Below are 14480 nucleotides of genomic sequence, written 5' to 3'. Positions count from 1 at the left end.
GCGTCAATTCAAGGATCGTGATTGGTCGAGCACTGCTGCATGGCTGCTTTGCGACTGTCAAGCTGCCATAAGACTGCTGTGTTTGTTTCGTTATCAGTTGCGACAAACAAACAATAACAAACGGAAATACGGCCTTTAACTTTGCTATTTTTTCCCCGAGACTCGGCGATTATGGTCGAAGAAGATACCGCTCGCTGATTGACGCTGGTCATGTCGAGTCGCCTCCTGCCGGGGGATACGGGCCGCTTCTGTGACTACGAGGTAAAAGGAGAGCAAAATTTAAATGGTGAAGATGATAGTGGTGGTAGTGTTGGTGATGACGCTAATGGTGCGCGCGCACCTTCAATGCCGTTTGTGGCACAGCCGTCATGGTTGAATGGTTTGGTTAGTAGCCAGCTAGGTAGCTAATGCTACCCGCATATAATTAACCGCCGTTTGGTCACCCGTAATGTTCACTAATATAACTTGTAATAAAAACACTCGATGAGCTCACAGATGACATAAACAGTCCGCTCTTGTTTGGTTAAGTATTTTGTTAAATTTCGATAAAATTTTCAATTCCATCACCTGCTTAGCGAATAATATTTATTTATTTATGCATGGATGCATGCGATTTGGCACCACGGCCACAATGCAAAATGTAAGTTGCAGTGACGTTAAAACAAGCACCTTTTTATGTATTTATTTACTGATTACCAGTATGGCTATATGTCAGTTTCGCACCTTATTCTGTTTTTATTTTTTCACTACAGGATGAAGAGAGAAAAGTGACTACACTCAGAAGTGAGTAATCTGCAGTCAGTATGTATGTATGTATGTATCTATAAATTTGTTTCACCACAAACGCGGTTTTTTTTAGACTTACCGTCGATTTGAGTTAAATGAATGTGGCATTGACGTGACATTTGTCATCATTAATGTCTTGTTTAGCTTAAAGGACATTGATGTGATAGATGTTAACATGTGTGGTGATTGTATTATAATTTTTTGTACACACCATATAAGTAATGTTGAGTGACTTTTTTACAGCTAAGTGTGGATTTTAGTCACAATGAATGTTTTTTTTTTCAACTACTGTATAAATAATATGCAGTTGTTTTGCCTTTAACTAATATGATATAGGTACACAGCTCTATTTTGTTGCGCCTTTGAGAAGATTCTGCAGAGGGGTTTTCAAATGAAAATGGAGGATATGGCCCTGTCAGGCCCAGACAACACCAGGATAGAGGTACAGCGATTATATTTATACATTTATCATGATTGATGTTTAACAGTCGTGTGTGTGTGGCAGGCCCTGGTCCATGACATCTACTCTGAGCTGGTGGAGGACGCCTGCCTGGGCCTTTGCTTTGAGGTGCATCGCGCAGTCAAGCTCGGCTACTTTTTCCTGGACGACACTGACCCAGAGAGCGCCAAGGAATTCGGTTAAGCCCTTGCCCAGTTGTTTTCTTATTATTTGAAATTAGCCTCTTAAATTAGGGGTTCTCAAACTTTCTGAATTCAAGGACCCCTTTTCGGAAAGCAAATGTTCCAAGGAACCCCACTGCAAATGTTTGCGGAAACAAGGGCCCTTTTTATACACCAACATTTTCAATTTGACAACACAATTTCAATTCGACAAGTATATTTGTTACTTTCAGCCAGTATACAAAATAATAATTGCAAATTGCACACTTCCTCATCACAAATTGGGTCCATTTTCCCCAAACAGCTCTTTGCTAATCAAGCTCTTTGATGATGACGTGGATTATGTCGGTCTATTTGAATAATTAAAAAAATATTACATATTTAACAATGTATTAAACCGGTTGAATCAATCTCTTTATTGAAATAACAACATACGTGGAAATACATTACTTCATTCTCCCCTTCTGACATTCTTGCAGAGATTGTGGACCAGCCAGGATTGGACATCTTTGGCCAAGTGTACAACCAGTGGAAGAACAAGGAATGTGAGTGTCCCAACTGTAAGCGGCTGATCGCGGCATCCCGTTTTGCGCCGCACCTGGAAAAGTGTCTGGGCATGGGACGCAACAGCAGCCGCATCGCCAGTCGCAGGTTGGCCCAATGCAGATTGTGCCTCCAGTTAATCTTTTTTGTTTGACTTTATTTCTTGTTTTTGGCAGGCTGGCCAGCAACAATAACAACATGAGCAAATCGGAGAGCGACCAAGAAGATAACGACGACCTGAATGACAACGACTGGTCGTATGGCGCAGAGAAAAAATGTGAGTTATGTGACAATCAAACAGAATCTCCCACTGCTCTCATATAGCAATTTTTATTATTTATTTTTCTGATTGCAGCCAAGAAGAGAAAGTCCGATAAGGTCATTTTACTTTTTAATTTCTTCTCCTTATAGACAATATTGAGTGCTACTTCATAACTCGTGTTTTTCATCTGTGCAGAATCAAAATTCACCACGAAGATCCAAATCTCTAAAGCACAAAAATGGTGAGGGGTGATGGTTTCATTTTGATCAAATAAATGAGTTACATTTTACACAATCGGGGTTTCTTTGGGCCAGTTGTGTTCAACAAATTAAGGAAAAATGATGATCACTGATCCATTTACTAGATTGAGTAATATCACTATTTGAATAAGTTATTTATTATATATTTTTCACGTTTAACAATAGTTTATTTGATTTAAAAGTGACAGTATATATTAATGAACATAGTGAACATTAATGAACACAGAATCTCATGTTTAGACTGGTGGGGGCACATAAACATACTGCAAAGAAGATGTTGGACCGAGTTCTATTTTAAATTCAAACCACGTGTTTACATGCGAGCAGAACTGGATTAATCTAAAATATTTATATAAATGTACATATGGGTACTCTGTATTTATAATTTAAACACAGCTTTATAGTAACATGAAATGCAAATAAAATCTCTTACTTTTGCCCAAAATAATTTATTTTGTTCATGTCATACATTTTCACTTTGAAGAAAATGTGTAAACTCTTTTTTTTTTTGTGTTTTAGGTGATTTGGGCAGCAGTGTCACTTCAGAAGCTTTTAAGGTGACCATTTTTTTTTTACCTCACTTTCGACTTTAATCATGCTTAACATTTGCAGAACTGTGTCAAGACTTTAAATGCCTTTTTTGTCTTTTGACATTTTTTTTTCCAGTACAACAACTACAACAGTGCCGGCATCAATTATGAAACTCTGGGGCCTGAAGAAGTCAGATCGCTCCTGACCACGGTGAGAAAATCACATCTAGCTCCGCCCTCTCCTAAAACTCCCTTTGGATTGGCGTTATTCCTCCGCAATACAAAAGTACCATGTTGCACCAGTTGATTGGATTGTTTGCTAAGGGTGTGTTTTTTGTTCAGCAATGTGGGGTAATTTCTGAACACACCAAGAAGATGTGCACCAGGTATGTGCATACAAACACACGCAGACGACCATGATTTGGATACACCCGTCTTACCCTACCAGTTTTCCCCTTTCCTCTTGATACTGCTTTAAAGAGAAAGTGAAAGTGCATGACAACTTTCACTTTCATCTACTTGAAAGGTTGGGACCGACTGAAGGTTGAACACAAGTTGGCAGCGACCTGCACGCACGTGGCCCTCAGGCAGGAAACCACTCACCAGCCTCTTTTACACAGAGACCCTGCCAAATTTTTACAATTGACACGGCATCTGGCAATCACATAACAAAACATACTAAACGCAGTTTGTTATTTGCAAGAGTAAAAATGTAATATTTCATCTATAATTTGATTCCTAAATTAGCTTTCATGTACAATTAATATATTTTGAACAAATTTGACCACTCTCTGTCAACTGAAAATGACATCACATGTGCTCAAGGCTCAGATAATGACCAATCACGACTCACAGGTTTTCTAGGTTTGGTCATGTGATATTTGCAAGCTGAACTGAGGAGACATATCTCATTGAACTTTTTTGTTCCTCCATTATTTATTAATCAATTTGTTTGTTTTATTAATCCCATGCCAATGAAGAACAAAACCAAAAAAAATAAAAAAAAAAACACAATAAGAAGAGACTTAAGGCTGGTTGATGAGATGTCAATAATTTTCCATAGCCTTCACTAGCGCTTTGCTGAAACTATTGCACAATATATAATTAACATGCTTATATACTCAGGATTGAGCATGCATGTGTGGATTTTTGACAAAGAATTGTGAACTTATTAACTACAGCCACTTTTCTCATCTTTTTTTCTTAATATTTATTGTTTCTACGTTCCCCAAAATAAAACGTCGCTCCGAGAGCATTTACTGTGAAAGAAATACTCCAATTACAAAGAAGTTAGTTCCTAACTACCATCAACTTGTTTACACGGCTAATGCTAGCTGAAAATAGCATCTGCAAAATTAGTAACCAAATCTTGTTTTACTTAGTCTTTTAGAAAGAATACAGCAAAGTGGGAATATATTGCAACCGAATCTCTCAATTGGATCATGAGGTTCTTTTCCTCAGTCTCTGTGTGAAAGGAGGCAAATTACGGTGAAAGGGCCCCCCCTCCATCGAGGCTCGTGTGTCAAGTCGGTCAGGGATGTGTAACGCCACCTTGTGTCCCGCCCACCAGGTCTCAGCGGTGTCCCCAGCACACGGACGAGCAGAGGAGGAGCGTCAGGGTGTTCCTCCTGGGGCCGTCCGCGTGAGTGTGCCCCCTCCCCTTTAGCCCCCCACCCGTATCCCATCCTTAACCTCCCCACCCCGTCTTTACATGTGTACTTACTCAATTCGTGAATGCTTCTCTCATTTTTGGGGGGCAGCTTCAAGGACCTTTCGTTCGTTTATGTGTGAGTGAGGGTAGACGATACCATAACAAACTGTACCGAGGTTCATTTATACCAAGCGGTATTTCTGGGTTTTTTGTGGGGGGTACAAACAGGAAGTGACCCTATGTGCATTTCCGCACTTACCAGGTCGTCGCTGCCTGACGTGGACCCCACGGTGGACAGCGACACATTTGATCTCCAAGGGGACACAGGCTCGGCTCAGAATCTCATCAGCCGCCTGCAGTGGGAAGATTCACCCGAAATCTCGCCGACCGACTCGGCCTCTTCCAGAGCTAGTAAGGATTTAATTGCTACTGAGGCATTTTTAGATCATTTTGAAAATATATTTTTATTTGTGTAGTTCATTGCTATCTGTATTTTATGCTATATTATATGTATTTATTATTGTTTTGTTAAAAAAATTGTATTGTCCTTACTTCACTTATGAGTGTTGTTTTTGTTTATTTTTTTGTATTTAAAATATTTTCTGCCCACAAACTCGTTTTTATGACTCTAACGATGATTTAAACGGTAAGTTAATTCTGTCGATTAGTTTGCAGATGAATAAAATTATGCGACATTTTGTCCCCAATTTCCCATCGATAGTACTTTATGGAGCTATTTATTATTTTGTTAATATAAAAATATTTGTCCCTACCAACTCATTTTTATAACTAGACTGGTTGAGACTCCACTAGAGTGAGCAAAGGTGTGTTATTGCAGTATATGGGGTTGGCACTTCTGTAAAAGCAGTCTTAGAAAAGTGTCATAAACACTGCATCTACAGTATTATCAATACGTGACGGTCGACATACATATTTTTGAAAGATCTGTGACTCACTGAAGCTTCGAAAATTCAAGCGGCAAGTGGTGAGGGAACCGTGTAATAGTATCTAGTACGTATATGATAATTTCTCTAATATTTTAGCTTTCTGTCCACCATTTTAATGTCCAAGATTCTTTATACGTATGTTTGCCCTTTTAGCGGCATTTACCATTACACTTTGTGCCTTTTCCAGAAAATGACTCTCTTCTGGCTTCTGATAGGCTAAATTGTCCTCGTAATACATTCCATCTGCTGCTTTGGACCTCATTTTTTCCCCCGTGTTCCTTCCATATCTACTCACAGGCACCAACCATTCAGACCCTCGCAGGCCCAAGAAGAAGAAGCGAACCTCAATGGTTTTGAACAGCACGACGGGAGGAGGCAGCGGCAATGGTGGCGGTGGCGAAGGAACCAGCGGAAGTCTAACGAGCGGCAGCAATGGCGGTGTCTCACAGAGTAACGTTAGCTTACCCGCCAAGAAAAAGCGACCCAAACCTCCTGCTCCCTCTATTTCCAGTATCTACGATGACTTGAACTAACAGCAGAGGACATTTTTACCCTCCACTCCAATGTGACAGAAAGCGTCGGCATTATGCGCTCAGGTGCACAAATCATCACACACACACACACACACTCACACACATTCCATTGCTCTCTACTGCTGTGTGTATTTCAGGTGAATTCTGACTTGTGTACACTGTATTTCCTCAGACAGTCGCCCTTCTAAATCCACAGCCCAAAGACATGAACATTTCTTCAATATATACCGTACTCCAAAAGAGACCACTATTTGCAGAAAAATATGCTACTTTTTTGGTATATTTTGGTTTTTGTCGAGATGGTTGATTCTCTGATGTAATACATGCCTTGTATTTGCACATTTAAATGTATTGGTGGTGGGGATGGACAAGGTCAGCTCACATTTTATAGTCCTGTGAGGTTTTGTAAAGTGTATTTGTGATGTGAGCTCTAAATATCAGCAAATGTAAGAAAAAAATAAAAATACAAGCATCGTCTTGTGTTAGTTTTTTTGTAAATAAAAAGTGTGAAGTCTTTTTAATTGGAGACAAACTCCAATTTTATTTTTTATTATTTCTCTTAAGTGCCAGATTTTGTTTCATTCATTCATTGTATTTACACTAAATACACAACATTGTACACAGAATACACCTGGCCTGGTCTACTTTCATGATACAGTGTGTCGGCCTTTAAATTAAATTTCTACACACCACAGAAAAAATAATATTCAACTTGAATCAAGCGGAAATATAGCCTCAGACAATGAAAACAACAAAAGCAGAAATGAAAGCTTAATCAGAAATGTTTGTCCACCCCCCATTAAACCTCTTATCAAGGAAAATTGTTTACATTTGTTAGTATGTTAACAGGAATATCCAAAAAGCATTCGACTTGAGTCCCAAAGATGTTAAATGGCACCAAGGGGACCAGGTGGAGGGAAATGCATCAAACTCAGGCAGGTGGACTTCTGCCTTTTTTTTATTTTTCTACCTTCTTTTCTTTGGTTTTCAGCATGTAGGTGACCGCATATAGGAACTTCGGGGCCTTGGTGGAGGTGGTGCACACGTTATGCTAATGAGTCTTTTTCAGCGGCTGTGCATGCCGAAGATAAGGAAGCTGAAGAAGACTGTGACGCCCACCAGAGAGATGGTTGCGGGTGCGGTGAAAAACTGGCGATAGTTGATGCGAAAGTACCACACCACGGCCAGGATCACCACAAACACGGGCACCACCAGGCTGCCCGTGCTGACGGCCACACCCGCTGCCCGCAGGCCTCCAGCGACGGCCACCGCCCCCTGGCCTCCCGTCTCTCCTTCCTCTGGGGTGCCGTCGCGTGGGACCTGCGAGACGTGGCAGTGGATGACGCTGTTGTGAGTCACGTTCAGGGACAGCAGAGTCCTCTTGGAGTCCTGCAGGAGTTGGCCTTGGTAGATCAGCTTGATCTGATGTTCACGTCCAGAGAAGTATTTACTAGTCAGCGAGAAGGGCACAAGATAAGACATTCTTCCTCAGCAATATGCACATATATTTAAAAACAAAAACTTTTACAAAAATAGCAATGTTTACTACAGTCAAGTTAGTTTATAAATCACCGTAGGATGGCGCCAAAGCCCTGTGCAATAGGAAAGCAGTGCCATCTATTGGCCATCTGGTGTTAGTGATGTTGACGGCATCTTGTGGCACCTTACAGGGGCCATAACATGAACATCAACTTTTGGGAGCTTTTAACCATGTTCCAAAGTTGAGTTCTCACCCAAAAACACTTCCAAACTATTATTTTCATTCATCAATGCATTTCTAAGCAGTACTTGCTATAAGAAAAAAACTTTTTTTTTGTCTGATCTGACTTAGGAGGAGAAATATCACGAAAAATAGCATGGTAACCCCGCAATATAGATATGGTAATGAATAAAAATCCGCGTAGTGAGGTTGATTTTATTTTTTCTTTACCGTAAATAAAACGGATGGAACTGACTTAAAAAACAAAACAAAATTGCAATAGACAGAGCAATGCAAACCTGCATCTAAAAAACGTACTGGTCATAATTGAAAATTCGTGATAAAGGTAAAGCCGCAAGAACCAAGCGCCATGTAGGGAAGGAACATTTTAAACCTTATAGGTATGTAGACCCTAAAGCAGATCATTTATGTGTCCTTTTGGGACAGCTTGCCTGCTCCAAATGTCTTGGCATCTAAATTAAGTGTTGCCTTCAGAGACTATCTGAAATTGAAGCATTTCTCACACAAATGAGCGATTGATCCGAATGCCCTTGTGCACGCGTTATCGTTTGAATCAAGTGTTGCCTTCTGGGACATTCCAAAGCATTGCTGTTTCTATGTATCTAAATTAAGTGTTGCCTCCAATGACAGTTTGAAATTGTTGCCTTTCTCACACAACTACTGTTCAATTTGAACATTTTGTCACTTTTGTCCTGTCTGGAAGAAATCAAAAGCTGAATGGTACTGGTGTTTGGGCCCGGTAGATATTGGGACAAAAAATATGACATAGTTGGACTTTTGAGATTTCCTCCAGACAGCAACATGTATAGTTTTGGTGCCAAAATGTGTGCCCTCACCTTTTAAGTTGGTCCACTGTGTGGTGAGGCTTGACGACAGCCACTTCCTCCGTATCATTTAAAAACTTAAGTCGCACACAAAAGGACGGCGTTCCAGACATGTCCTTTTTATGTCCCTCCTCTCTTTCTTCAACTTCGCCATAATCCTCGTCTTCGTCCTCATCCGAAGCATGAATCCTTCCCTCGGGGGGCGCTTTGCTCTGAATGTCCAGCAACAAGTCAGTGTCCTCAGGCAACGTTCCCTCGTCCACCTCGCCGTCATCTGGTTTGTTCTCTGGCGAAGGCGAGGCGGCGCCAGTCTGCTCGGGGGCGTCGACCTGGGCGTCCCCGCCCGCGTCCCCGCCCATGCCAATGAGGGAGGCATGTGTGCCCGCTGTCAGGATGGTGCCCAGGATGTGGTCACCGCGCTCAGCCACGTGTGTGGAGAGCCAGGCCAGGACCAGCGCCAGGGCTACCAGCAGGGCGCCGCCAGCCGCGGTGGCCTCGCCGCCCATCCCATCCAGCATGGTCAGTGCACACACTGCCATCCTCTTGTCCTACGCAGATTTTGGTTTCGACATAAAATATGATCATTTTTATCATTTTCATAGAAAAATCTGGTGTTTTAAGGCTATGTCGTTCTCAGACATTCCAGTATTTTATGACAAAACGTGCCGTCTACATTAAGGAAAAGTCAAACACATTTCTACAATCATAATAGGTTTTAAGCGCCTATAGTAATCTAAACACGGCATTCTGATTCATATTGCGTTCATGGAATATAAATTAAGTGACAAAATCCACCTGTCACGGGGCAGCTATTTTCCCACTTGCTGTCGACTAATAATGACATCAGGGCTCAGGTGATAACCAATCACAATTCTACTGCAAACGTCACATGACCAAACACATAGAACAGGTAAGCCATGATTGGTTACCAGAATAACTCGGAGGTAAATTGCGTTTTTCCTGATAGTGGCAACATTAACAATGCTGTTAATCGAAAGTAATTTGGGGGAAAAAAATAAGTTGTTTTTTTGTGGTTCCAACTATGATTTTGTAGCAAGTACCTTTAATGGCATTACCTAGTCCTTACGGGAAAATGTGTAGACTAAAGGCGTTATGATAGCTCGATCCCAAGGTAAAATCAAACCCGGAAGTAGGATAACCGAACAAAACAGGACGGCCGATTTGTTGACGTCACAATCCGGTTATTTAACATTGCACGGGTGCAATGCATACAAAACAGGTCGTCACAACACACATACATACCTGCGCGTTTTAACGCGGATCGGTGAGCCAGCGAATGAACACCATTGTGACTTTCGTCCAAGTATTATTTCATGTCAACAACGGGCGGCGTTAGCCTGGCGAGCTAACCAAAGTTAAATAACAAGCCATAGCGCTTGACTACATTTTTGCGACTCCCTTTTCGCCTTTGATAGTCATAACGCGCACGGTGTCGTTCAACTTCACCGCGGACGACAGGATCATTTCTTACCGTCCAGGCGTGGAATCAGACCATGTTTGACGTCGAACTCTCTCGATGCTAGTAGCTAGCAAGTGGCTACTTCCTCAAAACGGGATACACACACACATCGGAGGGAGAGAGCGATGACGTCTACAGCCTGACGACTTGCTTGTGTTCTCGCTCAACATTATCTGTTTACACTTTGAAGTATTTTTTTTTATTTATATAAAATATATTTTTTGTTATTTGGTCGATTTAAAAAATAAGAATGAAAAAATCACACCTAAAATTATAGCTGACCAAAAGTTGCCTTACTTTTTTTCTTTTTACAAAAGTAAATCAGCACTGTTCCATCGGAAAAAAATATAAGAAAATAAACTGGTTGTATGAAGCAATTTAATACGGGTATTCTGCGTGTAAGGCTCTCGATTTTTTACTTGTTTTCCTTTTTTTTCTTTCGCGTGACCGAGGCGTACAACCCAAAATTTGTTTCAAAACTGCATAGAAACGTAACAAATTCGGCAAACTTAAACTAAATTTCAACGTAGCCTATATGCTATGTCGCGATCTATCTAAGAAAATGCTGTGCTCTCTCTGAATAATAGATGAAACATTACAGCGTATTTACTGATCACAGCTGTTAAAATTTGCGAAGTAAAAGCTTTTATTACACAATTTCGACATTGAATGCTTGTTATAATCTCGTCAAAACATTTTATTGCGAATGGTGGCCAGATGGAGCCTTATTGAAGCCTTCGAGTTTATATCCGCTTGATTGCCTTGCAATAGTGTCCGCAAGGGAATAATTGCAAAAAAAAAAAAAAAAATAGTTATTGTGTGCGGAAGCCACCCCCCACCCGCCAAAAAGAGACAATTGTAAAGAGTAGACCATAACCATTTATCCAGTGAGAAGTTGCTTTTATTTACAGTCATATGTACAAACATCCATTTAGCAACAAAAGAGACAGTAAATCAAAAAGCAAATCAAAGAGAAAAAAAAGGCAAAATCCAAATTTAGTGTAGCGTGCCGTCGTTTCGCAGTAGCAGGTAATCCCTGAGCGATTTGGGGATGTCCAGTCGATTTACTTGGGAGTGGCATAGCGCCCCCAAGTGACGACGCAAAGCACAGCGACAGAGATGCTGTAGCGAACGAGGCTGAGCGCTCCGCTCGAGCACAAGTTTGAAAAAACTCGATTGTGTCTGCTCGAGAGGCCAGTCGTCCATCCAGTCGCATGGTGGGACGTGCAGGTACGAGTTGAGGATCACCTCCAACGTGGCGGAAGAAAGGACGCATTGCCTGAACATCTATACACAGAAAAGTAAACACAGTAAGGCGTTTCCACCCCCCCCCACACACACACACACACTAAACGACTGTGTATTTAGTAAGATGATTCGGATGTCTAGTAAAAGTTTAAGTTTAATAGTTAATTGAATCTTAATTATATTCTTTTAAACTCTTGATTCGTCTTGGCATTGATATAAAGTATTTTAATGTAATCAAGAGATATTGTTTTCCCATTCTTCAGGTAGTACTTTCCACGAATCATCTTTATCATAATTTCTGATTTTCTACTGACTTATCTGATTGTTTTGTTTACATTCCCTTTAACGCAGGTCCATCTAGTGGATGCATAACACAACCCCGGCCACTTCTGTAGCTTCTATTCTATGTGCATTATAATGCAGTGCACCCTATATGTGAAAACGTTTTTTCAAACAGGGGGGGGCTTAATAGTATGAGTTAGGTACTCCTAGATTGGCGCTTATCCTAACCTTTGGTGGGACCGGTTTGGCACCATGGTTCAAGAGGATCCGTACCACTTCTTCAGGTTGCTGGTCCAAGTAGTCCTCAATCACCTTAAAGGACAACCAGTGTTTTACGTTCTTGTCTTGATGTTTGCTTTTTTGTTCTCCTACCTGCAGCACACATTCCAAGGGCGTGTAGCCTGCGCAGTTGCTGACATCCGCCTGCGCCCCGTACCGCAGCAGCAGCTCCACGATGGCCGGACAGCAGTTTGCGCAGGCGTTGTGCAGCGGCGTGTGACGCTTCTTGCCGGCAGTGCGCGGGTCGGCTCCGGCGTCCAGTAGCCTGCGAACTACACCCAGGTAACGACCCGCCTCCGACGGCTTGTCGGCCCTTGCACAGGCGGCGTTCAGGGCCGTCTCTCCCTCCAGGTTGGTGGCCAGCACGTCGGCGCCGAGGGAGAGCAGCAGCTCCACGTGCTCCTCCAGGCCCCGTAGCGCGGCCACGTGCAGCGGGGTGAGCCTGGACTCGGCTGTCCTCACGTTCACGTCGGCGCCACTGTCCAATATCAACTCGGCACACCTGCAGGTGAGTTTTCATCTCAGTAGATAGATACAGTGAAACCTTGCAAGTTTGTGAAACATCAAAGACTAATTTGTTAGATTTTTTTTCTTAAACCTCAGAGAAATGTCATAGAAGAACCTACCATACATGTGTCATAAACAAAACACAGTAATGACTCACTGTAATGAAAGCGGCAAGGTGCACAGGTGAAGAGGAGCATTTCCATCGGCCGCCAGCAGTTGCCCGTCCGCCCCGTGAGCGAGAAGCAGTTTGACGCAGGCGGCGTGTCCTCCCGCGCAGGCGTCGTGGAGGGCCGTGCTGCCTCCCGGGTCTGCGTTCACCTCGGCTCCACGGAATAAAAGCTCCTCCACGCATGCTGCGTGCCCACGGCCGGACGCCAGACGCAACGGGGACGTTTGCTTCACCCTGGAGCTCATGGTCCACATACCTGCCAGAGAAACCCAAAGTACTTTGTACGACTTCTAATTTTGAGAAATAATTATCATTTTGCAGTTGTTATTATTTTTTTCCAACACCCTCTTACAATGCTGATTAATTCCTCTTATATCGTCTGTGTTGCTGGACCATTGGAGTTCAAATATATCCATTTGCTCAGAGCGCTAACTACTGCAACATCTGGCATTTTACTCTGTGAGTCAGATAATGACTGGATTTCATAATTACAGTTTTACAGGTTGCCCACAAAGTATGTAATTTTTTGCCACACCCAAGCTGGAGGGACATACCCATCTCCGGGGCCCACACCATCTCCTCATGCGCCGTTTCCATTAGGGCGTTGACCATGGCGGGGTCCCTGAGGACGGCGTACACCCACTTCATGTCTCCGAACATGAAGGTATTGTGGACAGCGGTGTCCCGGCAGCGGACCTGAGGCGGGGCGGCCCGCACCTCCTGCAGACGCTGCGGCCCAGGTGGAGCCCTGCTTGGGGCCCTTGGCAGCGGGGCCCGGGTCAGGGATCGCCTCTGGGCCAGGGCCCTTCGCGCTTCTTCCCAGTCCTGCAAATCCTGTTCTAGCCTCAGGGAACGCAGCGATGTGGATGTGAAGGGAAATGTGTCCTTGGACATGGTGTTTTCTAGAGGACACAAATAAAAGGTTGTGTACTGTAAGTTTGCGTTTTAATTCAAGCAATGTGAAAAAAAAGGTTTGACTCACCCTTCACTGGAGTCGCAAACTGACTTTAACCTTATTAAAAGCGCATTTCTTCCTCTTTTTTTGACGCTCGAACGTGCAGTGACACATCTTTCGCAGTGTACAGTTGCCAAATACGAACTCATAACCGGTTATTAATAGATAGCTGTGTGTAAACTGATACATGTACGTTTCCAAATTATTCGGTAGGTGGCAGTGTTGAGAGTAATAACGTGGCTACGCGATAGCAACTGCTGATGTGAAATAATTTGTAATTGTCTTCATTCAGCAGCTAATGAACTATTGTTTCTCGTTTAAGGTTAGCTATTTTCTCAAAAAAAGCCAATGGAAAACAATGAAGCCACTGGCAACAGACGAGGGCTGAACCATCGCTCTAAACTTCCGCATCCGTACTGAATTTTTAGGAGAATGTGTGATCATAATTGTACAATGATTAATCTGTTTTTGCTCCGTACAGCCTAAAAAGGCAATTAAAAAAAGACAGACTTTGATTTTTGCCAGATCAAATTGCATACCTGGAATCATCGCGCCCCACTTCCTTTTCGTCAGGGAAGGAAAGTGGTTTCATTATTTCCCGTTATTGCACGTAGTTGGCAACATATACCATGCCATTTGACCTCATAACCAAAAGAAGATAAAAAAATAGATTTTTATAAGATAACTTTGGTAGCGTAAATTGTGGTGTGTTATAACGTCTTTTAATCGAGGCAGGATAAAAAAAAAATACCTTCGGGCAGAATTTGCTTTTGCGAGGTGGCCGTTATCATTTTGCCACTAGACAAAGACTAACACTTTATTTTGATTAAAAGCCAGTGAAGACGGCATTATTTTGTGATTTTAACGTGGAAATGTAAGGAAG

At 42.4% G+C, this 14480-nt stretch overlaps 3 protein-coding genes and 1 long non-coding RNA gene across 8 annotated transcripts; 2 read left to right on the top strand and 2 right to left on the bottom strand.

Annotated features, from left to right (window-relative positions):
- Positions 1-2: 2 nt before the first annotated feature.
- atxn7l3a (ataxin 7 like 3a) lies at positions 3-6607 on the top strand. 3 transcript variants are annotated; one of them, XR_015868177.1, is made up of 15 exons: positions 3-261; positions 753-783; positions 1123-1228; positions 1292-1424; positions 1887-2058; positions 2127-2227; positions 2306-2328; positions 2408-2453; positions 2992-3029; positions 3139-3213; positions 3345-3388; positions 4573-4644; positions 4916-5064; positions 5898-6196; positions 6306-6607. XR_015868177.1 is itself a non-coding variant. In XM_088437097.1 (14 exons), the coding sequence occupies exons 3-14, from the start codon at positions 1178-1180 to the stop codon at positions 6131-6133; spliced, it is 1140 nt and encodes a 379-aa protein (XP_088293223.1). In that variant the 5' UTR covers positions 3-261; positions 753-783; positions 1123-1177; the 3' UTR covers positions 6134-6607. The 3 variants fall into 3 exon arrangements, 2 of the variants coding, with proteins under 2 accessions (XP_088293223.1, XP_088293225.1); XM_088437097.1 differs by having other exon boundaries at positions 5898-6607; XM_088437099.1 differs by lacking the exon at positions 4573-4644 and having other exon boundaries at positions 5898-6607.
- Positions 6608-6645: 38 nt separating this feature from the next.
- Positions 6646-10314, bottom strand: tmub2 (transmembrane and ubiquitin-like domain containing 2). Its single transcript, XM_088437100.1, has 3 exons — positions 10170-10314; positions 8690-9225; positions 6646-7583 (listed from the first exon to the last, which is right to left on the bottom strand). Exons 2-3 carry the CDS (start codon positions 9214-9216, stop codon positions 7199-7201), a joined length of 912 nt encoding a protein of 303 aa, XP_088293226.1. The 5' UTR covers positions 9217-9225; positions 10170-10314; the 3' UTR covers positions 6646-7198.
- On the top strand, positions 9713-12911 carry LOC148410565 (uncharacterized). 2 transcript variants are annotated; one of them, XR_015868179.1, is made up of 4 exons: positions 9713-11467; positions 12066-12248; positions 12318-12474; positions 12642-12911. It is a non-coding gene; the product is annotated as an uncharacterized LOC148410565 (long non-coding RNA). The 2 variants fall into 2 exon arrangements; XR_015868178.1 differs by lacking the exon at positions 9713-11467 and adding an exon at positions 11521-11971.
- asb16 (ankyrin repeat and SOCS box containing 16) lies at positions 11094-14470 on the bottom strand. 2 transcript variants are annotated; one of them, XM_088437095.1, is made up of 6 exons: positions 14137-14470; positions 13197-13544; positions 12631-12898; positions 12060-12468; positions 11916-11999; positions 11094-11444 (listed from the first exon to the last, which is right to left on the bottom strand). In XM_088437095.1, the coding sequence occupies exons 1-6, from the start codon at positions 14144-14146 to the stop codon at positions 11154-11156; spliced, it is 1410 nt and encodes a 469-aa protein (XP_088293221.1). In that variant the 5' UTR covers positions 14147-14470; the 3' UTR covers positions 11094-11153. The 2 variants fall into 2 exon arrangements, with proteins under 2 accessions (XP_088293221.1, XP_088293222.1); XM_088437096.1 differs by lacking the exon at positions 14137-14470 and adding an exon at positions 13625-14106.
- Positions 14471-14480: the final 10 nt, after the last annotated feature.

This window comes from Hippichthys cyanospilos, chromosome 16 (genome assembly GCF_059441005.1).
Source record: "Hippichthys cyanospilos isolate Australia breed blue-spotted pipefish chromosome 16, RoL_Hcya_1.0, whole genome shotgun sequence".
NCBI lineage: Eukaryota > Metazoa > Chordata > Actinopteri > Syngnathiformes > Syngnathidae > Hippichthys > Hippichthys cyanospilos.
This window is presented reverse-complemented; position numbering and strand designations above follow the sequence as displayed.